This window comes from Oncorhynchus tshawytscha, linkage group LG02 (assembly GCF_018296145.1).
Source record: "Oncorhynchus tshawytscha isolate Ot180627B linkage group LG02, Otsh_v2.0, whole genome shotgun sequence".
Classification (NCBI taxonomy): domain Eukaryota; kingdom Metazoa; phylum Chordata; class Actinopteri; order Salmoniformes; family Salmonidae; genus Oncorhynchus; species Oncorhynchus tshawytscha.
In genome coordinates this window covers 20,046,309-20,071,332 of record NC_056430.1, presented here as the reverse complement: position 1 = coordinate 20,071,332, position 25,024 = coordinate 20,046,309, and the positions used below count along the sequence as shown (strand labels likewise).

Below are 25,024 nucleotides of genomic sequence, written 5' to 3'. Positions count from 1 at the left end.
ATTGCCTACCGTCTAAGCTGTTAGTGTCTTAATGACCGTTCCACAGGTGCATGTTCATTAATTATTTATGGTTCACTGAACAAGCATGGGAAACATTGTTTAAACCCTTTACAATGAAGATCTGTGAAGTTATTTGGATTTTTACTAATTATCTTTGAAAGACAGGGTCCTGAAAAAGGGGTGTTTATTTTTTTGCTGAGTTTATATAAGCAAACCAGATGGCACCGTTTTCTTGTTTTGTTTAATTTATGGATATCCAACACTCGGATACTCAACATAATTTACAAACGAAGCATGTGTTTAGTGAGTCCACCAGATCAGAGGCAGTAGGGATGACAGGGATGTTCTCTTGGTTAGTGTGTGAATTAGTCCACTTTCCTGCATGCTAAGCATTCGAAATGTAATGAGTACTTTTGGATGTCAGGGAAAATGTATGGAGTAAAAAGTACATTTATTTTTTCTTTAGGAATGTAAGTGAAGTAAAATTAAAATTTTCATAAATATATATACTAAAGTACAGATACCCCCCCCCCCAAATAATTTAAAGTACTACTTAAGTACTTTACTCCACTGTTCATTTGTGCCACAGGTCTAGCTTGTAGATCTGCCAATATTTTACGAATGTTCCTAGCGATTAGTGATTTAATATTAGGATAAATAATACATGTGTTATGAAATGTAATGTGTAGGTGTTCATGTCTGAATACAACACATTGTGAGAATTTTGTCTGTAGGCTATCATAGGACAACTGACATCAGTAACTATTTAACCACATACAAGAGACAGATTTTTTTACCCCATCTTTGGTAAGATTTAATTGTAATTTGTTTTTTAAATTGTTTTTATTTCGTTACTTTCAACAATTGCACATGGACTACTCATTCATATATTTATGTTAAATCCCAAAAAGTTTTTTTTCTTTGTGAATAAATAAATAGGAAATACATTTTTAAAGTCAAGTGGCAAGCTTCATCAATTTCACTATCATTTTATGCACTTGGCAGATGCTACACTGTATTACTAGTGCGCGCCAAGAGGAGGGGCGTGCGTTCGCTCATTTTAGGAGTACTGCATGTCGTCTGTGGTTCAACTTGTGCATGGAATTATTAAGAACTGTTTACATTTTTGAATATACTTTTTTGAATAGGGTAGGCTATATTATTTGGGAAAATTCAGGCTCATGTAACGCTGTATTAGAATCAATAGGCCTATCGGTGGAGTGAAAAAGTAGGCTTACATGTTCAAGTCCGCGCGCCGTCAAGAGTTTGGCAATGCAGTCAGAGCCAAATGAGAGATTCGTGATCTATTTCCATTAGCTCAAACAGGTAAGTAAAATCGGAAAATGCTTTATATAATTTGAGATAAGTTTCCTCGTTCTCCCTCCTCACCCAGCTATACTGTGATTTAGACATCGAATGTATTCAATTTGGATTCAGAAGAAGGTTATATTCACACTGATATGATTTAATAATCTGAAATATAATCTACGATTTTCTATGATAGATTCCCAGTAACTGGTCTACGTTGGGTGTTTCAAACCTCCCACTGGGCACAGACGTCAATTCAACTTCTATTCCGCGTTGGTTCAATTTAATGTAGTTGAAATTACGCTGATTCAACCAGTGAGTGTGTGTCAAGTGTGTTGTTTCTACTCCACTTGAAGGACAACATTCTTTCTGTTTATATTGTTTTTGTCAGTTTTAGAACTAGGTTGAGATATGCTGAAAAAAAAATATATATAATATTGTATTGACAACCACTGTATGTATTTACCTGGTTTTATGGAGGAATTGTGTACCTTAACTGTTCCATGATGATATACACATGGCATTTCCTGCAAGTCAGATAAACTAGTATTGCCTTATTGCATGTTTAACAGGGCAGCTGTGAGAATTATAAACCTATTAATCACATTGCAGTTTAGTTGGATAGCTAATACATTAGTGCTATTGGAGATGTTCCCAGGCAGACTCATGGCCCAGACAGTTGACCAAGCTGCATAGACAAAGTACTGTACTCCACTGTATTCATTGATACTTAGCCTATTGTAATGCTCTACTCTCCTAATGACATTTGTAGAAAGAACCTGAAAAGGCTAAGGTAATGCTATTTGTGACTTTTCAATTACCAAAACCAGATTACAATGCATCACATGCCTACCTAAAAATGGCAATGAATGGAAACTCAATTTCAAACCTTTGGTTTATAAACCATGAGCATGCAGAAAGTCAATCAGCCCTATTAATATGTATACCCATGTCCCTTCTAGTTTTAAACACTAAACCTCAGTTGGTTTGACATGAAGTTGCAGGTGTTGTAATGTAACATGTACACCAGTGCAATTCAATTAATTATTGATGTTGTATATTATTGATGTTGTATATTTCCAATTTTCAATCAAGTCTAAAGGCAAATTATTATAGGTATTTTTACTGTATCATGAAGATTATTATATACCGGTAGTTAACCTCATTATTATTATTCTGTTGTTGAAATTGCACAACACGTTTTTGAGAAGCTCCCATGTTCATGTGGGACTTAGAAGGCACGTATTGTATGACCATCAGTCCGTGTGCATCTTTCTCCCAGAAAGGCACGTAGTGGTTGTGACAGGAATGCAAAGTAGAGAGGCCCAGGTCCCTGAGTGCCACATTTCTATGATGTGTCCAGTTAAACATCAACCCAGGGGATCAGGCTCAATTAAAATGCAGAATGTCCAGGGGACATGGAGTGCTTTGGTACACTTCAGTACTAGCTGTAATTACATTGTTCAGTATTGATTAGCAATTATGTATTTCAACCCATTCATCATTTGAATGTAAAGACCTCTAGGGAAATTAAAACCTCCAGGGAGATTACTATTCTCTTGAATTAGAAGAAGTCTGGATTATTGATCTGTATTGAGCTAGAAAGACAGAGGGTTTGAATTACTATAACCTTCGTATGAGAACATGGAACAAATTGGCATAGATGCTTTTTGACATGTCTAGGGCTTTTACATTATTAGGCTGTGATGACAGAGGACAGAGCATGACAGTTTTAGGCACTTTATGAAATAATTTGGGTTGTTAATTAAGAAAAGGTTTCACAGACACATACTGTGTAATACCAACACAGCTCTCTTTGGCTACCGGTATCTAAACATTTCCTATTAGGCTGTTATTTACCATGATTCAGCAGAAGCTTTTAACATTGGCTCTTTATCACCACACGTCTCTTCATCACTGTCTCTCTCGTATTTGGCTTGACCAGAAAGTACTCAGCTCTTTGTTTTTGAGATAAAATCCCATTATGTTTACAGTTTAGGAGTCATATTGACTGCAATCTTGTGGACTGTCTGGGCGTCCTACTTTAATAATTCATAATTTTTTAGTCTCCTCAGAGATCTGCAGCTGGTCTCAATAAGGATGACATTGTCCAACAATCAGACCTGGAGGTAACCCAAAGACGTCAGTGCTTCCTTCTCTCTGTGTCCCAGTTTGGAGATGGTCCACTGGGCCACCCAGTGGTTGACATGTGTCTGGCTCCAGACTATCCTGGCCTCCGCGTTGGACACCTGTCCCTCCACAGCCCCTAGCCCTGTCAACTTCTCTGTGGCCTACACCATGCCCTTCTTCCAAACAAAAAGCCCCATCCAAAACATAGTGACCAACTCAATGTACCAGGAAGTGTATGTTGCATCTCAGAATGTGGTCGAAGCTGTGAACATGAGTTTGGAGAAGGTGTGGGAGCTTCCTACAGGCCCTGTGGGCAGCCCTGAGTGTAAGATTTGCAATTTGTGTGATGTTGACAAGGATCCCAACTTCCTAGAGAACACTGACAATGAGGTATTGTTGTTGGATACGTTCTTTATGTATTTATATTCTTGTGGGAGTTCTCAATATGGTGTGTGCCATTTTCACCAACTTAAGACAGATGGACAAGCACCCAATAAGAATTCTTCAAAATGTTTATTCAGAAAAGAATCTAACTCTGCTGCCTATTGCCCTGACTGCCTTGCCAGCCCGCTGGGCACCAAAGTCACCATGGTGGAGGAGGGGCAGACTGTATACTTTTTTGTGGCTGCCACTGTCAACGAAAGTGTTACACAGAGATATGGCAGGAAGTCCATATCAGTGCGCCGACCATTGGCAACAGAAGATGGGTTCTACAGCGATGTGCGGGGACTGACCGTTCTGCCTAACCTGCGCAGGACCTACAACATTGAGTATGTCTACAGCTTCTTCACCCAGGAGTTTGTCTACTTCCTGTCCGTCCAGAGAGAGAGCCCTGACCAGGAGTTCTCCCCGTTTCAGACTAGGCTGGGCCGCCTGCCGAGGAGCGAGTGGGAGATGAGAAGGTATCGGGAGGTGGTTCTGGAGTGCCGTTTCGAACCCAAGCGGAGGAGGAGGAGGAACACGGTGAGCGGGAGCGAGGCCTTTAAGGATGTGGTTTACAATGTGGTGCAGGCAGCCCACTTTGGGAAGGCAGGCAGGGAGCTGGCAGATGAACTAGGGGCAGAGGAAGAGGATGACATCCTGTATGGAGTGTTCGCTGTCACAGATGACAACGGGGTCACAGAGCACGACTCAGCCCTCTGTGCCTTTCCCATGGACAACGTGAACAAGGCTATCGATGACGGGGTGGATGACTGCTGTAAGTCCGGCCCAGAGCAGCTGTCCCGGGGACTGTGCCACTTCCAGGCCTGCGAGAGCTGTCCTCATGAGGTGAGTTCACCAGCCCACCCACTCAACACTCACACAGGTTTCTCCAGAGAGGTGTTGATAAATTGTGTTATATACTGTATGTATATTCCGTCTGTTCAGTATGTCTCCAAAATGCATATATAGCATGTAGTTTTTTCGCTTACAGGCTTACTGCACTCTAAATTTTGTGACAGACTGAGTAAACGTTAGTTTAGCTGCTTGAGCAGTACAGAGAGGAAGCCCAGATGCGTGCAAAAAACTACTGTCTTATACACAGTGTAAGGGGATAAAGAATATGTACATAAGGATATATGAATGAGTGATGGTACAGAGCAGCATAGGCAAGATACAGTAGATGATATCGAGTACAGTATATACATATGAGATAAGTATGTAAACCAAGTGGCATAGTTAAAGTGGCTAGTGATACATGTATTACATAAGGATGCAGTCGATGATATAGAGTACAAAAGTGGCTGAGTAGAGTCAGTGTCATTGACAGTGTTGGCAGTAGCCACTCAATGTTAGTGGTGGCTGTTTAACAGTCTGATGGCCTTGAGATAGAAGCTGTTTTTCAGTCTCTCGGTCCCAGCTTTGATGCACCTGTACTGACCTCGCCTTCTGGATGACAGCGGGGTGAACAGGCAGTGGCTCGGGTGGTTGATGTCCTTGATGATCTTTATGGCCTTCCTGTAGCATCGGGTGGTGTAGGTGTCCTGGAGGGCAGGTAGTTTGCCCCCGGTGATGCGTTGTGCAGACCTCACTACCCTCTGAGAGCCTTACGGTTGAGGGCGGTGCAGTTGCCATACCAGGCGGTGATACAGCCCGCCAGGATGCTCTCGATTGTGCATCTGTAGAAGTTTGTGAGTGCTTTTGGTGACAAGCCGAATTTCTTCAGCCTCCTGAGGTTGAAGAGGCGCTGCTGCGCCTTCCTCACGATGCTGTCTGTGTGAGTGGACCAATTCAGTTTGTCTGTGATGTGTATGCCGAGGAACTTAAAACTTGCTACCCTCTCCACTACTGTTCCATCGATGTGGATGGGGGTGTTCCCTCTGCTGTTTCCTGAAGTCCACAATCATCTCCTTAGTTTTGTTGACGTTGAGTGTGAGGTTATTTTCCTGACACCACACTCCGAGGGCCCTCACCTCCTCCCTGTAGGCCGTCTCGTCGTTGTTGGTAATCAAGCCTACCACTGTTGTGTCGTCCGCAAACTTGATGATTGAGTTGGAGGCGTGCATGGCCACGCAGTCGTGGGTGAACAGGGAGTACAGGAGAGGGCTCAGAACGCACCCTTGTGGGGCCCCAGTGTTGAGGATCAGCGGGGAGGAGATGTTGTTGCCTACCCTCACCACCTGGGGGCGGCCCGTCAGGAAGTCCAGTACCCAGTTGCACAGGGGGGGTCGAGACCCAGGGTCTCGAGCTTGATGACGAGCTTGAGGGTACTATGGTGTTGAATGCCGAGCTGTAGTCGATGAACAGCATTCTCACATAGGTATTCCTCTTGTCCAGATGGGTTAGGGCAGTGTGCAGTGTGGTTGAGATTGCATCGTCTGTGGACCTATTTGGGCGGTAAGCAAATTGGAGTGGGTCAAGGGTGTCAGGTAGGGTGGAGGTGATATGGTCCTTGACTAGTCTCTCAAAGCACTTCATGATGACGGATGTGAGTGCTACGGGCGGTAGTCGTTTAGCTCAGTTACCTTAGCTTTCTTGGGAACAGGAACAATGGTGGCCCTCTTGAAGCATGTGGGAACAGCAGACTGGTATAGGGATTGATTGAATATGTCCGTAAACACACCGGCCAGCTGGTCTGCGCATGCTCTGAGGGCGCGGCTGGGGATGTCTTACTCACTTCGGCTGCAGTGAAGGAGAGACCGCATGTTTCCGTTGCAGGCCGTGTCAGTGGCACTGTATTGTCCTCAAAGCGGGCAAAAGTTATTTAGCATCATGTAGTAACCAAAAAAGTATTAAACAAATCTAAATATATTTTATATTTGAGATTATTCAAGGTAGCCACCCTTTGCCTTGATGACTGCTTTGCCCAGATGACACATCCATAAGGCTTAATCAAAATTCTTCTGTTGTCAGCTAATATTTTGTCTATTCAATTTAGTGAATAGCATTGGTGTTTAGTATGAGGTTTTCAGCATGAAATATCCTTTATATATTTATTACACAATGGTATTTATTTTACAATGTTAATATGTATTTTTTGTCAATGTTTGGGCATTAGGGATGACAACGGGGTCACAGAGTATGACTCAGCCCTCTGTGCCTTTCCCATCGCAGTTGTGATTTTTTTGATTGGTTTATAATGCCATTGATGATTAGATGTGTTTTTTTTTCATTAAAAAGGCAATTTTCTCTTGAACCATATGGCCTATCTATTAAAAACTCAGGGACAATATGGACACTGATATAAAAAAAATGAATAGTATATATGAATATATATATATTTTAAGTTATTCAAGTATAAACTACAAAATTTACCATAGATTGCTATAGATTTTCTGTTCATTACCAAAATACCTGAAGATTCTGGTAACTTTGGTAAACTAACGGTAGCTTTGCAACCCTACTTCTGACTCCTTAACTCCTCTAGGGAGCAATCAATTTGTCCGGAAGCTATTTTTTTTAGGATGTAAAACTGCTTTATGGAAAAAGGACACACCATTATTCCAACACAAGAAAACAGCTGAAAAGGAACAGGATTTTGGACAGAGGCCAATGTATTTGGGAGTTAGTTAGCTTTTAAACTTGTTTCCAGATATGTGTCTTTGAATAAATGTCTCATGGCACATGCACTTTAACAGTGCCTTTGGCAATGTTCTATTGTCAGTCAAATGAATTTTATGCCTCATTAATCTGGAAATTAAACAACATTTTTGATTGTCACCGTGGTATATAGGCGTAAGGCCGAGACAATAAGAAGACACAGTGGCAGAATAAATTCATCCACACCTTTGTTTCATCACAAAACCGGAGAGCAACATCTGCCTGGTGAAGTCCACAAAACAAACAGTTACATGGTCAAGCAAGTTAATGTTTCCAACATTTTCAGACTACTAAAAAACGATTGATTTAGAACCAGAGAGAGTTACTGCAAGTTGCAAAGAAAACAGGAGCTGCCTCCACTAATTCCAGCAGCATTTCAACGTCAATATTTCCACATCATCAAATCACCTATGTTTAGTCTAATACAGTGAACACTAAGATACCAAAAAACGATTTAGCCCAATCAACGTAATCTAAATATGATATGACTGTCCATGGTACTGATTAACATGTTGACTCACCCTGAAACGCCAATGCCATCGTCCTCTCTTTTATGACTCTGTCATACAGTACACACTTTTAGTTTTAGTTGTCCTAAGTTACCTGGTTAAAATGCTTGCTCGTTAGTCTAACTTCCTTTGATGGGCAATGATGCGCCAGGCCAGCTAGTTTAACATTAGCCTACTACCTCTAGCTACATATTGAACTTCCATCCTCTCAGGCCAGGGACACAATATATGAATTTATGGTTAGATCAGAATCACCATTATAATAATTTGCCAGTACGGAGAATTAAGTAAAACCACTAGTCCAAATCCCTATCTCGATCCATGGGTAATTTAGGAAAGGGATGATTTTAGCTAGCTAGTTAGCCACCGGAGGACAACGACACAATGAGATGCAATAATTCCATTTTTTTCTGTAAATTACGTTTGGCTTGTGATTGGTTTGAAGCCAAATCCAAACTGGCTTCAGATAGAGGGCGTACACATACTGAGACAGAGGGGTGCTGTTTCGCTCAATCGGATGCTTTTCCAGGGAGATACATTCAGCCTCCTACAAACTGAAGGAAGCCTGGCCATGAACCTCCTTGATTGTGCAATGTTTCTGTATGGTCATTGGAGAGTTTGACCACATAATGTGCATCAGATAACTATTGACTAAATTTAGAGGTTCCAATGATATTGAAGATGGTTGACAGCTTGAAATGTTGTCCTTGCCAGATTCATAAGTGAAGTATTATGCCAACGAACTCCTGTGCTCCACTATTTGTCACACTTGACATTAAATGGGTGGATGAACGAAAATCCTTCATTAGATTCTCATTCTGCAAAACTGTAATTCTAGGTGAAGGCAACTGAGGCCACCTCTACCATGTTTTACAGTACGTTTCTGTTCCTGTGTGTTTTCACAATTCAGGGCAGGAGTGGCCTGCCATTTACAGGAATCTGAAATCCTGGCCCCTCCCTCTCCAACAGTAGCTCATAGCTGATACCAATAACCCTGCTTCTCACAAGAACAACTACACTTCCTTTAAGTGTCATTACCTGTTGTGTAGTAGGCATTATTGAAGTGGATATATTTTGTTATGTGGTCAGATGACTTGAAAACAGAGCCCTTTGGCCACACATACCAGTGGTGGTTTGGTGTCGAAAAACAGATGCATATGCAGAAAATAACCTCATACCTACTGCAAAATATGGTGTTTTGAGATTATTTTGCTTTCACTGGTCCTGGGGGCCTTGTTAAGGTCAATTGCATCAAGAACTTTTCCAAGTACCAGGACATTTTTGTCAAAAACCTAGTTATCTCTGCCAGGAGGCTGCAACTTGGCCACAAGTGGATCTTCCAGCAAGAGAAATAACCCCAAACACACAACAAAATCTACAAAGGAATGGTAAATTGACCACAAATCAACATTTTGCAATGGCCATCTCAGTTTCTGGACTTGAACCCCATTGAAAACCTGTAGTTTGAATTGAAGAGGGTAGTCCTTAATCGCACACTAAGAATATCAAGGATCTGGAAAGATGGAGGAATGGTCTCTCTGTATGGAGGAACGGTCTCTCTGTATGGAGGAATGGTCTCTCTGTATGGAGGAATGGTCTAGGATCCCTCCCAATGTGTTCTCCAATCTCATAAAACATTTGACAAAAATGCTCAGTGTCACTATCCTCGCCATGCGGAGGTTATTAGTTTTCAAACAAAACCTCTGACCAATTGTATTAGTATTAAAATGTAAATAATTAAAATAATAAAATGTATAAAAATGTTTGCTCATCTTTATCAAGGGTGCCAATAATTTGGGACCCGACTGTATAATTTGAAGTCTGTTTCAGTGTACTATTACTGGCCCATGGCATTGAGTGCTTACTGTTGTCTGGTTATTGCCTCACTGTCTGCCCTCTACCTCCAGCACACCCAGATGTTGTGAAACCATGGAAATAAACCCACCGTAACCAATCTTTTCCTAGTACAGTATTGTGGGAGAAAACACCTTTTTTTACAAGTTCCCGAGACAGTCAGAAAAAACACTCTGATCATACGACATATTCAATTTTGTGTCAGTACTACAGATACTGATTCCCAAACACCACAAGCAGTTCTGTTGAACTAATGAGCATATACTGTTATATCTTAGCTATACTATATATACTATATATCCTTAGCTATATCCTTCTTCTTCTAGTTTTTGATTCAACTGCCTTTTTAGAGAATTCCTAATTTGCACAACAGCTTGTGTGCATATTCTTGACTGTTGTAACTTGAAATCTGAGACAATGATTGCTTCGTTATCATGTTATTTGTACCTCTTTAGATGGATCGAATAATAGGTTTAATTGTACCACGTCAGAGTGATCACTAGAATATAGTAGCGCTATTAATCACTGTGGCCTCTGAGGCCAGACACGATTGTGGTTTTCTGGTCCCATGAGGAAGTTGGGCAAAATGAGTCAATATTGAAGCACAGACTACAACTGACATAATAATAGCATCAGAACTGTGGAGCAACTCACTGCTCAGCGTGCTCCCAAAGTGTTCCCTTCTAAAGCGTTACGACTTTTTCTTCCTTGTTCACTTGGCATCAGAAAAGCTGCTCATCGAGTTCCTTGTTCCTAGAACTTTCATGCCACATTTGTTTACAAAACAACAGCAGTAGGCTGTAGTGCCTCAAGGCCTTATGTCAAGTACCCTCATATACTGCCCTACGTTTACTAAAGGACTTTAGCCAACAGGTTGGAGCTGGAGGGCTTTTGTTACAAAATGTGAACACAATTTGTACATGCATCAAGATAATTATTTTTTTGCTTTCTGTTATTTACACTCTTAGAAAAAAGGATTGCAAAAGTATTCTCCTGGCCCTACTAAAAATGTACATCGTCTCCCTATCTACTATGGCCTATCTCCCTGTTACTAGAGCATGGAGAACAACGCCACCTGCAGGGACCACCCCAGCATGGTGTCTAAGCCTTATTACAGAGTGGACCTCTTCAACAAGCAGATGAATGATGTCCTGCTCACCTCACTGCTGGTCACCACCATTGAGAACAAGACCGTGGCACACATTGGCACCTCCACTGGACGGCTCCTGCAGGTATGGAGGGGGACAGAGAGCTCACAATAGTGTGTGATCCTGATCCATTTGATCTAATGAATGAAAACTGTGAACAAAGTCCAGCCCTTCTTTGATAGATTACTAACTATCTGCTCTGTCTCTTTGTCAGCTTGTTTTGAGAAGATCAAGCCCTACTATCTTTGCTAATTACACCTTGGTAGAGAACCAGAGGGTCTCCTCCATTGCTGCTGTGTACTCGTCAGAATCTCTACTCTTTGTGGTTGGAGACAAGGTATGGAAAAGCCTGTTCAAAATCTGTTACAGGTAGTAAATACACTGTACACAGTAATCAAAGTGACTCTTTGATTTGATCAAATCTCTCTTTTTGGCTGTTAGGTGATCCAGGTGCCTCAGAGGGGGCCAGGCTGCCAGCACTTCATGACCTGTGCAATGTGCCTGATGGCCCCTGAGTTCATGGGCTGTGGCTGGTGCTCTGGAGTGTGCTCTTGGAAGGAGGAGTGCAGTGGCCGCTGGAGGAATGAGTCTTGCCCCCCTGGTATCACCGGGGTGAGAAGAACTGGGGAGAGGGATGTGTTTGTTTAATGCAGTTTAGATTGGAGCAATTAGCTTCCCACCAATACCATGGTTGTTAATGCTGGCTAGAAATGTCATTAGTCATATGCATGTTTGGTTATCATAAAGATATGTTTGAGATTGTCCATATTCACAGATTACCTGAGCATAACGTGACCATAACTTTGCATTTGTATGTGGTTATTATGCTAAGTTGTTATTGTTGGTCATATGCTGAGTCTGTTTGTTCCTGTTTGGTTTAGTTCTTCCCCAAGATGGCTCCCCCTGATGGTCAGTCAGAGCTGACTCTGTGTGGCTGGGAGTTCCAGTCTCCCCTGAGGCCTGCCATCAGCTCCAGAACCCACCTGGTCAGACTGGGACAGACAGCCTGTGCTGTGCTGCCACTGAAGAGCAACAACACACAGTAGGCTTTTTCACACTTCATTGTTCTTCGCCCAAGACAAAGACTGGCCCTGGGTTAACTTAGCCTGTTTTCCCACAAGCAGGATTAACTGAAACCAAATGTCACTTTTCTGGAGTAGCAAATTCAAATTAGGTAACAGTAGAACTAGCTAGCCCCGAAAAGTCGGTGCTAATCCTCCTCCAAAGCAGGGCCAGCTAGTCCTGGGCCAAGGTTGGTGCTAGCCCACTTTAGAATGTTTAAGTGTGGATATTCTCTTAGCCCGGGACTAAGTTTGAACTCTCTCAGTGAGTACCACTCACAAAGACAGAGATACACAGTGAATCATATTAGACATATTGACTTAAACTGAGTATACCAAACATTAGGAACACTTTCCTAATATTGAGTTGCATCCCCGCTTTTGCCCTCAGAACAGCCTCAATTCATTGGGGCATGGACTCCACAAGGTGTTGAAAGCATTACAAAGGGATGCAGGCCCATGTTGAATCCAGTGCTTCCCACTGTTGTGTCAAGTTGGCTGGATGTCCTTTGGGTGGTGGATCATTCTTGATACACACAGGAAACGGTTGAATCTGAAAAACCCAGCAGCATTGCAGGTCTTCACCCTCTGAATGACACACATACATAATCCATCTCTCAATTGTCTTAAGGCTTAATCTACACTGATTGAAGTGGATTTAACAATTGACATCAACAAGGGATCATAGTTTTCACCTGGATTCACCTGGTCAGTCTATGTCATGGAAAGAGCAGGTGTTTTTAATGTTTTGTTTACTCAGTGTATACAGTAGGTTTATTATATGTAGGTAGGTTTTACTCAACTAGTAATGCAACATAGATGTTAATAAAACTGAAATGTATTCATGTCTCGTGGTGATTTCTGATGCATCAATGTTAATTTGACACTGACATGTTGATGAGCCTGTTCTTGTGCCGCTCCTTAGCCTGGTGTGTAAGATTCACTCTGGGACCATTGAGCTGTCCAAACCAGTTAACATCACTGTAAAGGTGCAAGAGGGGAAGGTGGAGGGCCGCTACTCCATCGACGGGAACGCGGAGATGCCAGGATTTACCTTTGTGGTAATTTGAACCTACCGTTGATTTAACTGATTAGTTGTAGTTGGGAGATTCATTTGATTATGCCTCTGTTAATAATAAAATATATTATTGCATGTAACAGAAACATATTGTAAATATCAAGTGAGTTTGGAAGTATCCTCTGTTGTACATACAAAGTCACCATCACATTATCAGCAATACTTGATGAATGGCCTTTTGATTAAATTGGGGACATTGTGCTCCCTCTGGCAGATTCCCAACATCACAGAGATCCAGCCCAACTACGGGCCTCGTGTTGGGGGAACTCTGATCACTGTGACTGGGCCTCACCTGGACGCTGGGAAGACCAGAAGGGTCACTCTGAATGGAGAGCCCTGCCCAATCACCAGGTGGGCAGATGCAGTTACTGGTTATGTTATTATGTCTCTCTTGTGATGTTTTCACCCAAAGTCTGTTTTCTCTAACATGGACTTCTAAAATAAAAACTTCTAAAACTTCTAAAATAACTGTACACTCTTAGAAAAAAAGGTTCCAAAATTGTTCTTCCACTGTTCCCAAAGGATAATCCTTTTTCGTTCCAGGTAGAACGTTTTTTGGTTTCAGGTAGAACTCTTTTGTGTTCCATGTAGAACCCTCTGTGGAAAGCATTCTACATGGAACCCAAAAGGATTCTACCTGAAACCAAAAATGGTTCTTCAAAGGGTGCTCCTATGGGGACAGCTGAAAAACCCTTTTAGGTTCTAGATAGCACCTTTTTTCTATGAGTTTATGACATAATTCACTGTCTACTATTTACCTGTGAGAGCCGCATGCTTGTCCCAGCATTTGTTTGTACAGTAATGTCAGTATTGGAAACGGATTTCGATCTGACTGTGCTCAGACTACTTATTATTACTTTTTTTAAAAAGCCTTTAAACCTTTCAATTACAGGGAGTGAATGAAAAACTAGTTGTTTTGATGACTAACTCACTGTGGGGGAAATATATATATAGATTTTTTTTCTTCCAAAAGTCTACCAGTATATCTTTTAAGTTGTCTGTTAAACTTTTTAATGTGTCAGATGTGAAAGCCACATGTAGAGTGAGGTGAACCTACATCCTATAGTATTGCCTGTAGGAGCACTAACCCTGGACTTTCCCTCTACTCCACCGGTCTCCAGTGTCACAGCGCCCAGAGGGAACATGTCCTCCATCATCTGTCTGTCTCAGCCCATCTCGGAGGTGAGGGACGTCCCCCTCAGTGTGTTCATAGACAAGTCCCCCGTCCTCACCACCAAGGTCTTCTACTACAAAGAGAACCCCGAGGTCACAGCCGTCCTCCCAGACTGTAGTTTTGACAGGTAGGCCAAGCCAGTAAGGCTTCTTCACTATATGGAATGACCCGTCTCAACGATCAGTGTTACCATCTCAACCATGAGACAAGGTTGAACGATCTAAGCCCTGCTGCTGGGTCTCTGTAGAATCTGTTATGTTATCGTCTCTCCACTCTCCAGGGGGTCAAAGATAATCATTGAGGGGAAGAACTTGGACTCTGTATACAGGACCATCATCCGCTTTAGGCCCAATGAGAGCCACCTGAAGCCTGTCACCAGAGTAAGATCTCGTTGTAAGATTATACTACCACATACTGTGTACATGATAGAGATGAAAACATGTTTTATCTCTATTGTATACATAATATAATCATATTCATACAGCTATTTTTATAATTCCCTCCAGGAGTGCAAAGGCAAGTCGTTGCCCACACGGATGGAGTGCATAACCCCTGCTTTCCCCCGGGAAGAGACAGAGGAAGGGGAGCTCTCCTTTGATATGGATGGAGCTGTTGGACTGTGGAATGGAGAGTTCTCCTACCACCCCTATGGCGAGCCAATACCCTTTGAAACTGACGGCCATGTACTTAGGCTGTATGCTGGACAAGATGAAGTGTCACTACATGTAAGTGCAACAGTGCCATAACAACAAAATGTTAATGGTGTCATGTCTATTTGACTGCAACTTACTGTCAGAAGGAGTAAGAATATTGTTTTTATTGCTTACATACTGTTTAAACCTTTTCAAGAAGAAAAACTCAGAACTCTTTTTTTCTTCACCCTCACAGCACCAGAAACTGAATCTTGTGAGTTCCTGCATGACAATCACTATGACAGTGGGAGGAGTGGATTGTGACGCGAAAGTTCTGGACAATGAAATCACCTGCAGGATCCCTAGAAACGTAACCATCAGTGGACTGCCTGTGAAGGTAAGTTAGTAACTGGAAACTATGTTGTCCATTCAACATTAGAGTATGTCAACAGCTTTACATAGATTCAAGCAATAAACATCCTACTATTGGGTTTTCCCTAAATATGTGGTTAAGTGAAGAAAACAAGACAGTAGTCTGGCAGCAGTCTTGATCTGACCCACTGTCTATCCTCCCCCAGATTTCCATCAATGGGCAGGTTCACAACGTTGGGACAGTGGTCCTGGTCAGTAACCACTACATGGTGGGCATCGTACTGGGGATACTGGGGGCCCTGGTGGCGGGGGCCGTGCTGGCCTTCGTAGTCATGAAGCACCTGAGGAAGCAGAAGAAAGGTGGGTTTCCCTGTCTGTCTGGACTTTGATCAGGCCATCTTACACAACCCCAATGACTAGTAATGAGGATGTCTTATGCAACTGGTTTCAGTAGGACATCCACAGCCATGCACAGACATGCACAGCCATGCACAGTGACAGCGGTAGCTAACATTGTCTTGTTGACTTTTGATGCGGTTCCCTACTCCCTTGGTTTATGATTGAAAACTCATTTCCAGCCTCTCAGGTGGAGACCCGTTTGGCTCATAACCACAACCGCCCCGGCAGCAGTAGTGTGGAACTGTCACCTGTAGGGGACTACAGAAGAGGTGAGACTGTAATGGGCTAATATCATATTTTATGTAGGGAATCTATCAATCCATTTTGTCTCGTTCAATTTCTATTCTTAGGTTTCAACAACAGTGGTTGAAATCTACACATACTGACATAAATTAATTATCTACACATGCTGAAGGAACTCTACTGACCTTGCCCCTCACCACTCTAGTAGTCCTGCCTCAGAGGCCAAGTTTGGCTCTGGGAAGCACAGTGGTGTTCCCCAGCCCGGCCTATGCTGCAGGCAGCATGGACCCCACCCTCACCCCCCTCATGCCCCCTGAGAAGATCTCCATCTCCAGCTTTAGACCAGAGCTCCTGGAGGAGGTGAAGGACGTGCTGATCCCAGCAGACATGCTCATCGTCCAGCACCACCAGATTATCGGCAAGGGTCAGTCTCATTACAGTGTGTACAGCACACAGTGTGCTTTTTAATCAAATGCACATAGGCTACTACTCCCATACCACCTTGACTGATGGATAGAGGGTGTTATTATAGCATATAAATCAGCAATTTGAAAGTTCATGGATCATAATAGGGACTCACACCGATGACTTGATATACAGTATGTCGTTGAATTTTGTTTCTGATGATAATAATGTTCTCTTATCTCCCCCAGGTCATTTTGGCACAGTTTACCATGGCTACTTCACAGACCATAACAACAGAGAAATCCACTGTGCAGTCAAGTCATTGAACAGTGAGCACCTCCTCCCTGATTCACAATGTTCTAGATCTGAACCAGGTGGACTGAGTATTAGTCACCTGTACATGTGACCAGCAGGGTAATCATGGAACAACCCTGCTCATATGCAGGAATAATTAAACATGTACACTAGGTTTAATGTGGTTTGTTTAGGGTTTTTAAGCTTTATCTGTAAATGTTGACTGTTCATAAGCAGTTTTTACGTTCATTTATGTGTGTGCCCTGCATATGAGCATGCATTTGTGTGTGCGTGTGCGTGTGTTGTGCATGTGTCGTGCATGTGTGTGTGTGTGTGTGCCATATCAGGGATAACAGATGTAGAAGAGGTAGAGCAGTTTCTAAAGGAGGGCATCTTGATGAAGGGGTTCCATCACACCAATGTTCTCTCTCTGCTGGGCATCCTGTTGCCTCAGGAGGGGCTCCCCCTGGTGGTACTACCTTATATGAAGCACGGGGACCTCCGCCACTTCATACGCTGTGAGAAAAGGGTGAGGAAGCTGGCGCCAAACAGTAGCTACAATACAATGTTCACTTTTATCAGCATACAAGGGATCTCCTTAACACCTCAGTGATATATCTCAAGGCTTATGTGACCGACATCTTTATTGTGTGGTATTGATTCTTCCTATAGAACCCCACGGTGAAAGACCTGATTGGCTTTGGGCTTCAGGTTGCCAAGGGGATGGAGTACTTAGCACATATGAAGTTTGTGCACAGAGACCTCGCAGCACGCAACTGCATGTAAGTCAGGGTTGAGCAGTCACTTCAGTTCTCTGTGACTGGGGCTAGTCACCACTTTAAACTATACATTAGTCCTGACATAAGCAAACTGGTTTTTATTTTACTTAGCAATGCTACTGTACTATAGTTGCAGGCTTGCATTCACAGATAACCAATCTGTGACCCTTATGTTTTACCCTTACTATTGTCTGTGCAGGCTGGATGAGTCGTACACAGTGAAGGTGGCAGACTTCGGCATGGCCAGGGATGTGTTCGATAAGGAGTACTACAGTGTTCAGGACCACAGGAAGGCCAAGCTACCAGTCAAGTGGATGGCCATTGAGAGCCTACAGACACAGAAATTCACTGCCAAGTCAGACGTAGTAAGTGAAGGAATTACTTTCTGATAACATAATAAGAATTAGGCAGCATTTGTGGAATTAGTACTGGCTATGTTGTTACTTGATTAATTACAGTGTGACTACACAGCAATAAGAGCAACTTTATATTACACCCAAATAATTTCTCACCATGCTAACTTTCATCATGACCTCCTATTACAGTGGTCCTTTGGGGTGTTGATATGGGAGATGTTAACCAGAGGAGCAAGCCCCTACCCAGAGGTGGACCCCTATGACATCACACATTACCTGCTGAAAGGCAGGAGACTCCCCCAACCACAATTCTGTCCTGACCCTTTGTAAGTAGTGGCAATGATAGTCTAGATAACAGTTAATTTAGTTGAAAATACTTCATAGTAGAACTCAAATGAAAAAAAGAAGCCCTTTTCAAAGTAAACAAATGATATGTCTATAGTAAATATGGTTATGCTTTAAAAAACCTGAAGGTTCTGGATGAATTTCCCACCTCTACAGTTGCAACAAAGAGAAACAGGAAAGTATAGCCAGTAATTAAGGGATGTGGGAAAGGTTAACCTGCAGTGTTAAACCTGTAAATGTCCACCACACACATATCCAAATATTGTTAAGCAATGTCGTCTGGGAGTTAATGATCATCAATATGCTTCACTTGAAAGATATCCTTAAACGCGCCCATACACACACTCATTTACTGGTATGAGATTACATCTGAACGTCAATGTTTTCCCATGTGTCCTCATCCCATTATCAATGATACATCCTACAGTCTAATCTAATGTGTCCCTTTTCCCAGTGAAAAATAGGAAGTGTTGAAATACAGATTAACAATTGAGAGAACAACAGTTGAGTAGGATAGCAAAACATAATGGCTGACTTTTCTGTGTGGGGAAAAAACACATCAAATATGTAAAAGCTATAAATCGTCTCCATATCGCTTTTGCTTAGTCATTTCGGTCCGTAAATTGAAATAAGTACATAGCCTGTACAATATTGTTTTATTTCAGTTAGGCAATTTGTACACTACCGTTCAAAAGTTTGGGGTCACTTAGAAATGTCCTTGTTTTCCATGAAAACATACATGAAATGAGTTGCAAAATTAATAGGAAATATAGACAAGACATTGACAAGGTTATACATAATTGTGTCCTTCAAACTTTGCTTTCGTCAAAGAATCCTCCATTTGCAGTAATTACAGCCTTGCAGACCTTTGGCATTCTAGTTGTCAATTTGTTGAGGTAATCTGAAGAGATTTCACCCCATGCTTCCTGAAGCACCTCCCACAAGTTGGATTGGCTTGATGGGCACTTCTTACAGTCATGCTGCTCCCACAACAATTCAATAGGGTTGAGATCCGGTGACTGTGCTGGCCACTCCATTATAGACAGAATACCAGCTGACTGCTTCATCCCTAAATAGTTATTGCATAGTTTGGCGCTGTGCTTTGGGTCATTGTCCTGTTATAGGAGGAAATTGGCTCCAATTAAGCGCCGTCCACGGTATGGCATGGCGTTGCAAAATGGAGTGCCTTCCTTCTTCAAGATCCCTTTTACCCTGTACATATCTCCCACTTTATCACCACCAAAGCACCCCTAGAACATTACATTGCCTCTACCATGCTTGACAGATGGCGTCAAGCACTCCTCCAGCATCTTTTCATTTTTTCTGCATCTCACAAATGTTCTTTGTGATCCAAACACCTCAAACTTAGATTAGTCCCTGTAGATACTTTTTTCCAATCTTCCTCTGCCCAGTGTCTGTGTTCTTTTGCCCATCTTAATACTTTCTTTTTATTGGCCAGTCTGAGATATGGCTTTTTCTTTGAAACTCTGCCTAGGCCAGCATCCCGGAGTCGCCTCCTCACTGTTGACGTTGAGACTGATGTTTTGCGGGTATTATTTAATGAAGCTGCCAGTTGAGGACTTGTGAGGCGTCTGTTTCTCAAACTAGACACTCTAATGTACTTGTCCTCTTGCTCAGTTGTGCACCTGGGCCTCCCGGGGCCTCTCTCTTTCTATTCTGGTTAGAGACAGTTTGCGCTGTTCTGTGAAGGGAGCATTGTATGAGATCTTCAGTTTCTTGGCAATTTCTCACATGGAATAGCTTTCATTTCTCAGAACAAGAATAGACTGATGAGTTTCAGAAGGAAGGACTTTGTTTCTGGCCATTTTGAGCCTGTAATCGAACCCACAAATGCTGATGCTCCAGATACTCAACTAGTCTTAAGAAGGCTTTATTGCTTCTTTAATCAGAACAACAGTTTTCAGCTCTGCTAACATAATTGCAAAAGGGTTTTCTATTGATTAATTAGCCTTTTAAAATGATAAACTTGAATTAGCTAACACAACATGCTATTGGAACACAGGTGTGATTGTTGCTGATAATGGGCCTCTGTACGCCTATGTAGATATTCCATAAAAAATCTGATGTTTCCAGCTACCATAGTCATTTACAACATTAACAATGTCTACACTGTATTTCTGATCAATTTGATGTTGTTTTAATGGACAAAAACAAGGACATTCCAAACTTTTGAATGGTAATGTATGACTTGTACTTCTATTGTTAGAAGAAAGCCCCATAGTAAGTTCTATATGGAACTCTCTCCAGGTATGCCATCATGCTGCAGTGCTGGGACCCAGACCCAGAGATGAGACCCAGCTTCGCAACGCTGGTGTCTGCTGTCCTGACCATCCTGTCTGGCCTTGAGGGGGAGCACTACATCAGCCTCAAGGTCACCTACGTCAATCTGGACCAGCCACGCCCCTACCCTGCCCTCACAGAGTCCGCAGATGAGTGTGATTCCTCAGACACTGAAGACACACGCTCAATGTCCTCCTGATGTCACATCAGGACAGGTACATGTAATACAGTATGGCTTGGTGCTATGAGCACAAGGGGCTCAGTTAGAAAGTCAAACTAAAGGTCGTCGGTTATCCTGGAGAAAATGACTTGTCTTTTACTACCTAGTGTTGAAAGTGTAGGGACTTGAATGGTCCTCCCCCATTCACATTATAGTATATTACCTGAGAAAGCTTTTGGTAAATAATAACGGATGTAATGTCTATATGTTTTCTCTTAATTTTTTTGAGATGTAGTAATTATACTGTATATTTTGGATCATAATTTTACCAAACAAAATGTACCCTAATGTTTTAACAGTGATCTGTTATTATTCTGTTACTTTTATTTCATGCACAATGTGTTTTAGATAGTGTAATAAATTAACATATTTATTTGTAAATATACTCTTGTTCCTGTGAGATTTGAGAAAAAGGCTCATTTATGTAAAATTCCAATATGATAAGATATTAATTTATGTAATTTAAGTTTTAACATTTTCTACATTAGCTTCTTCCCATGTGGTGGTTTCACCCATCGTCACTCCACACTTACAGTAGATCAGAGACAACTGACACTTGTGTAAACTGTCACTGGTAAATATGCAGCTGGGATATGCAAAAAACACATTTCCAATTCACACGTGTATAATTAAACATGTACATGTGTGAAATAGGACAAATATAAGCACCCACCAAATTATATATATTTTTTAATGAGTCCATCAGGATATTATTACTGTCATTGAGAAAGGCTTCCACTAGAGGCCAGTGTTCTACTATATTTATGGAACGCTGGAGAAATATGGAGAAAATTCAGCACTACTAATATGTGAATCACGTTATATGAACACCATAAAGTAACATAGAAATAACTCACTGAAAAACATGTAGTAATGGTGTACATACCATATGGATAATATCCTTTCCATACTTTAAAATTGCATATCTATCTGTCTTTGTGAGTGCACACAGTGGTCATTAAGCCAATTAGATTTGGCTGTTGTCATGAATTAATAGGAAGAACAACCATAAAACACCCATCCAAAGATGAGCTGTATTTCTGTGGAAAGTAGCAACAAATGTCACACAACAGTCCTGCTTCTTGCACACAAAAGGAATCCAAGACAAATAAAGAGGGAAATTAACAAAAAAATCAATGTTTTTTCCAAGCTACATAAGAACAAAAGTGAATTCCCAGATGGCGGGACATTTGATTATTTCTAAGAAAAGCGCACATTGTAAAAAATGTGCCTGGGTGCCGGGGAGGGTAACACCCAGTAGGGCAGAACCATGGGTTTTACAGGAGAAGGAGGGGGTGAAGAATCTCTGTCTCTCTCCACCACACTGCCTGCCTGTCTGTGTGCTAATGCTGCAGCCACTGTGAAACCTGGCTTCAACACACCCAACTTAACCTGCATGCCTCTCCTTTTGATCTTTATCTGACTGAGAACCTCTGTAGGTTCAATGCTGGGTCTCTTATCATACAGTGATTCTTCTCTCCATGTGCAGGCAATACACATCCAATAAATATTTATACAAGTGCATTCTCATCTGAAACTAAAGTGTCTATAATGTACAGTATCTATAATGATTCAACAAATGCTTTTCTTTAGGATTTTATTCAAACATCAGAGTTGTGGGACATGTTCTGTCAGCTCTTACTAGCTACAGTATATGTAACGGATGTGAAATGGCTAGCTAGTTAGCGGTGTTCGCACTAAATAGCGTTTCAATCGGTGACGTCACTTGCTCTGAGACCTTGAAGTAGTGGTTCCCCTTGCTCTGCAAGGGCCGCGGCTTTTGTGGAGCGATGGGTAACGATGCTTCGTCGGTGACTGTTGTTGATGTGTGCAGAGGGTCCCTGGTTTGGGCGAGGGGACGGTCTAAAGTTATACTGTTACATATACATGAAGAGAATGAATGACTGTTAACTTTCAAAAGACATAGTATCACGCTCTGCAGTATGGTTATAGCATAAACACTGTCAGGAATGGAGGGTAGTTATGTAAGGAAGTGACTAGGTGCACAGGTAGACAGTACCCTTGCACTTCCACACCTAGGTGGCAGCAGCAACGGGGGCCGGCTTTATAGGTGCAGGGGTGTGGTAGGTGAGAGCAGTGAGGCTGAACAGTAGCCTCTGGAACTTGGCGGGGCCTTTCTGCTTTTGTTTGAATCTTTAGTGTCGGAAGGCCAGCAATTCATAACCTGCTTGGGTTGGCCGACTTTTGGCATCCGGACAAAGCTGTCCCTGGACCCCGGTGAGTAATTTGTTGCCTAGACACATGCATCCAACACTCTCTCTGTGGACTCTTACTTTAATGTTAAATGCACACATTAAGACAGGTTAAGTTAATTAGGACTAGAACCCTAGACATAGCGAGAGTAGACATTTCAGAAAGCTGGCTAGCTGGTTTTGTAACACTACTTCCACAGTACCGCATTTGGCCAGCTCCTGGTAAATCAGGGTTCTGGCACAAATCGTCTGGCACAAAAGCAATGTCAGAATAAAAGCTGGCAACGTAGGAGGCGTGCTGAGTGACTGAGTGTGTTGATTCAGCCATTTATCAGTAGTGTATAGGCCTCTTACAGAGCCTCTGGGGTTGTTGCCAGAAGATTCTGACCCTACTGTTATGCTTGTTTACACTGAGCTGCACTGGGGTCGGTACGCAATCATGGTTAGCCATATGGAAAAGTAATACACTCCAAAATCATGGGCATTAATATGGAGTGGGTCCCCCTTTGCTGATATAACAGCCTCCACTCTTCTGTGAAGGCTTTCTACTAGATGTTGGAACATTGCTGTGGGGATTTGCTTCCATTCAGCCACAAAGGCATTAGTGAGGTCGGGCACTGATGTTGGGCAATTAGGCCTGGCTTGCAGTTGGCGTTCCAATTCATCCCAAAGGTGTTCGATGGAGTTGAGGTCAGGGCTCTGTGCAGGCCAGTCAAGTTCTTCCACACCGATCTCGACAAACCATTTCTGTATGGACCTCGCTTTGTGCATGAGGGCATTGTCATGTGGAAACAGTTAAGAGCCTTCCCAAAACTGTTGCCACAAAGTTGGAAGCAAAGAATTGTCTAGAATGTCATTGTAGGGTTAAGATTTCCCTTCACTAGAACTAAGGGTTCTAGTTCAAACCATGAAAAACAGCCCGAGACAATTATTCCTCCTCCACCAAACTTTACAGTTGGTACTATGCCTTCAGCTGGTAGCGTTCTCCTGGCATCCGTCAAAACCAGATTCATCCGTCGGCCTGCCAGATGGTGAAGCGTGATTCATCACTCCAGAGAATGCGATTTTTAAGCGATTCTACACTCGGTGGTCCCATTTTGTGAGCTTGTGGGGCCTACCACATTGTGCCTGAGCCGTTGTTGCTCCTAGATGTTTCCACTACACAATAACAGCACTTACAGTTGACTGGGGCATCCTATGACTGTGCCACGTTGAAGTCACTGAGCTCTTCATTAAGGCCATTCTACTGCCAATGTTTGTCTATGGAGATTGCATGGCGGTGTGTTCGATTTTATACACCTGAAATAGCCACAACTAATCATTTGAAGGGGTGTCCACATACTTTTGTGCAGACAGTGCATTCGGAAACTATTCAGACCCCTCTACTTTTTCCTGATTTTGTTACGTTACAGCCTTATTCTAAAATAAATCGTCATTATTGGGTATGCACACAATACCCTATAATGACAAAGCAAAAACAGTTTTTTAGAAATGTGTACAAATGTATTAAAAATTTAAATCAGAAATACCTTATTTACTTAAGTATTCAGACCCTTTGCTATGAGACTCGAAATTGAGCTCAGGTGCATCCTGTTTCCATTGGTCATCCTTGAGATGTTTCTACAACTTGATTGGAGTCCACCTGTGGTAAATTCAATTGAGACATGATTTGGAAAGGCACACAGCTGTCTATATAAGGTCCCACAGTTGACAGTGCATGTCAGAGCAAAAACCAAGCCATGAGGTCGAAGGAATTGTTTGTAGACACTTTAATAACTCTACCTACATGTACATATTATCTCAATTACCTCAACTAACCGGTGCCTCCGCACATTGACTCTGTACCAGTACCCCCTGTATATAGCCTCGCTATTGTTATTTTACTGCTGCTCTTTAATTATTTACATTTTTGGAATTGAAACTGCATTATTGGTTAGGGCTTGTAAGTAAGCATTTCACTGTAAGGTGAACCTGTTGTATTCTGCGCATGTAACAAATAAAATTTGATATGATTTAGAACTCCGAGACAGGATTGTGTCAGGGAAGTGTACCAAAACATTTTTGCAGCATTGATGGTCCCCAAGAACAGAGTGGCCTCCATTATTTTTAAATGGAAGAAGTTTGGAACCAGCAAGACACTTCCTAGAGCTGGCCGCCCGGCCAAACAATCGGAGATAAGGGCT

General features: G+C 42.2%; 1 protein-coding gene across 1 annotated transcript; it reads left to right on the top strand.

The window, feature by feature from the left end:
* The first annotated feature begins 1,034 nt into the window (after positions 1 to 1,034).
* mst1rb (macrophage stimulating 1 receptor b) lies at positions 1,035 to 22,139 on the top strand. The gene is made up of 21 exons (XM_024381663.2): positions 1,035 to 1,326; positions 3,375 to 4,707; positions 10,877 to 11,053; positions 11,184 to 11,306; positions 11,411 to 11,581; positions 11,851 to 12,011; positions 12,956 to 13,091; positions 13,323 to 13,459; positions 14,230 to 14,409; positions 14,563 to 14,662; positions 14,789 to 15,007; positions 15,171 to 15,311; positions 15,493 to 15,646; positions 15,865 to 15,954; positions 16,134 to 16,352; positions 16,582 to 16,662; positions 16,975 to 17,156; positions 17,300 to 17,409; positions 17,606 to 17,771; positions 17,952 to 18,088; positions 20,376 to 22,139. The coding sequence occupies exons 2-21, from the start codon at positions 3,487 to 3,489 to the stop codon at positions 20,605 to 20,607; spliced, it is 4,137 nt and encodes a 1,378-aa protein (XP_024237431.1). The 5' UTR covers positions 1,035 to 1,326; positions 3,375 to 3,486; the 3' UTR covers positions 20,608 to 22,139.
* The last annotated feature ends 2,885 nt before the right edge of the window (positions 22,140 to 25,024 follow it).

What these genes read in the sequence shown, in the direction of transcription:
- mst1rb (XM_024381663.2), top strand. Translation starts at nt 3,487, where the DNA reads ATGGTCCACTGGGCCACCCAGTGGTTGACATGTGTCTGGCTCCAGACT. An exon ending in TCAGTGGACTGCCTGTGAAG is followed by an intron (nt 15,312 to 15,492) that starts GTAAGTTAGTAA and finishes ATCCTCCCCCAG; the next exon opens with ATTTCCATCAATGGGCAGGT. An exon ending in TCACTGCCAAGTCAGACGTA is followed by an intron (nt 17,772 to 17,951) that starts GTAAGTGAAGGA and finishes CTCCTATTACAG; the next exon opens with TGGTCCTTTGGGGTGTTGAT.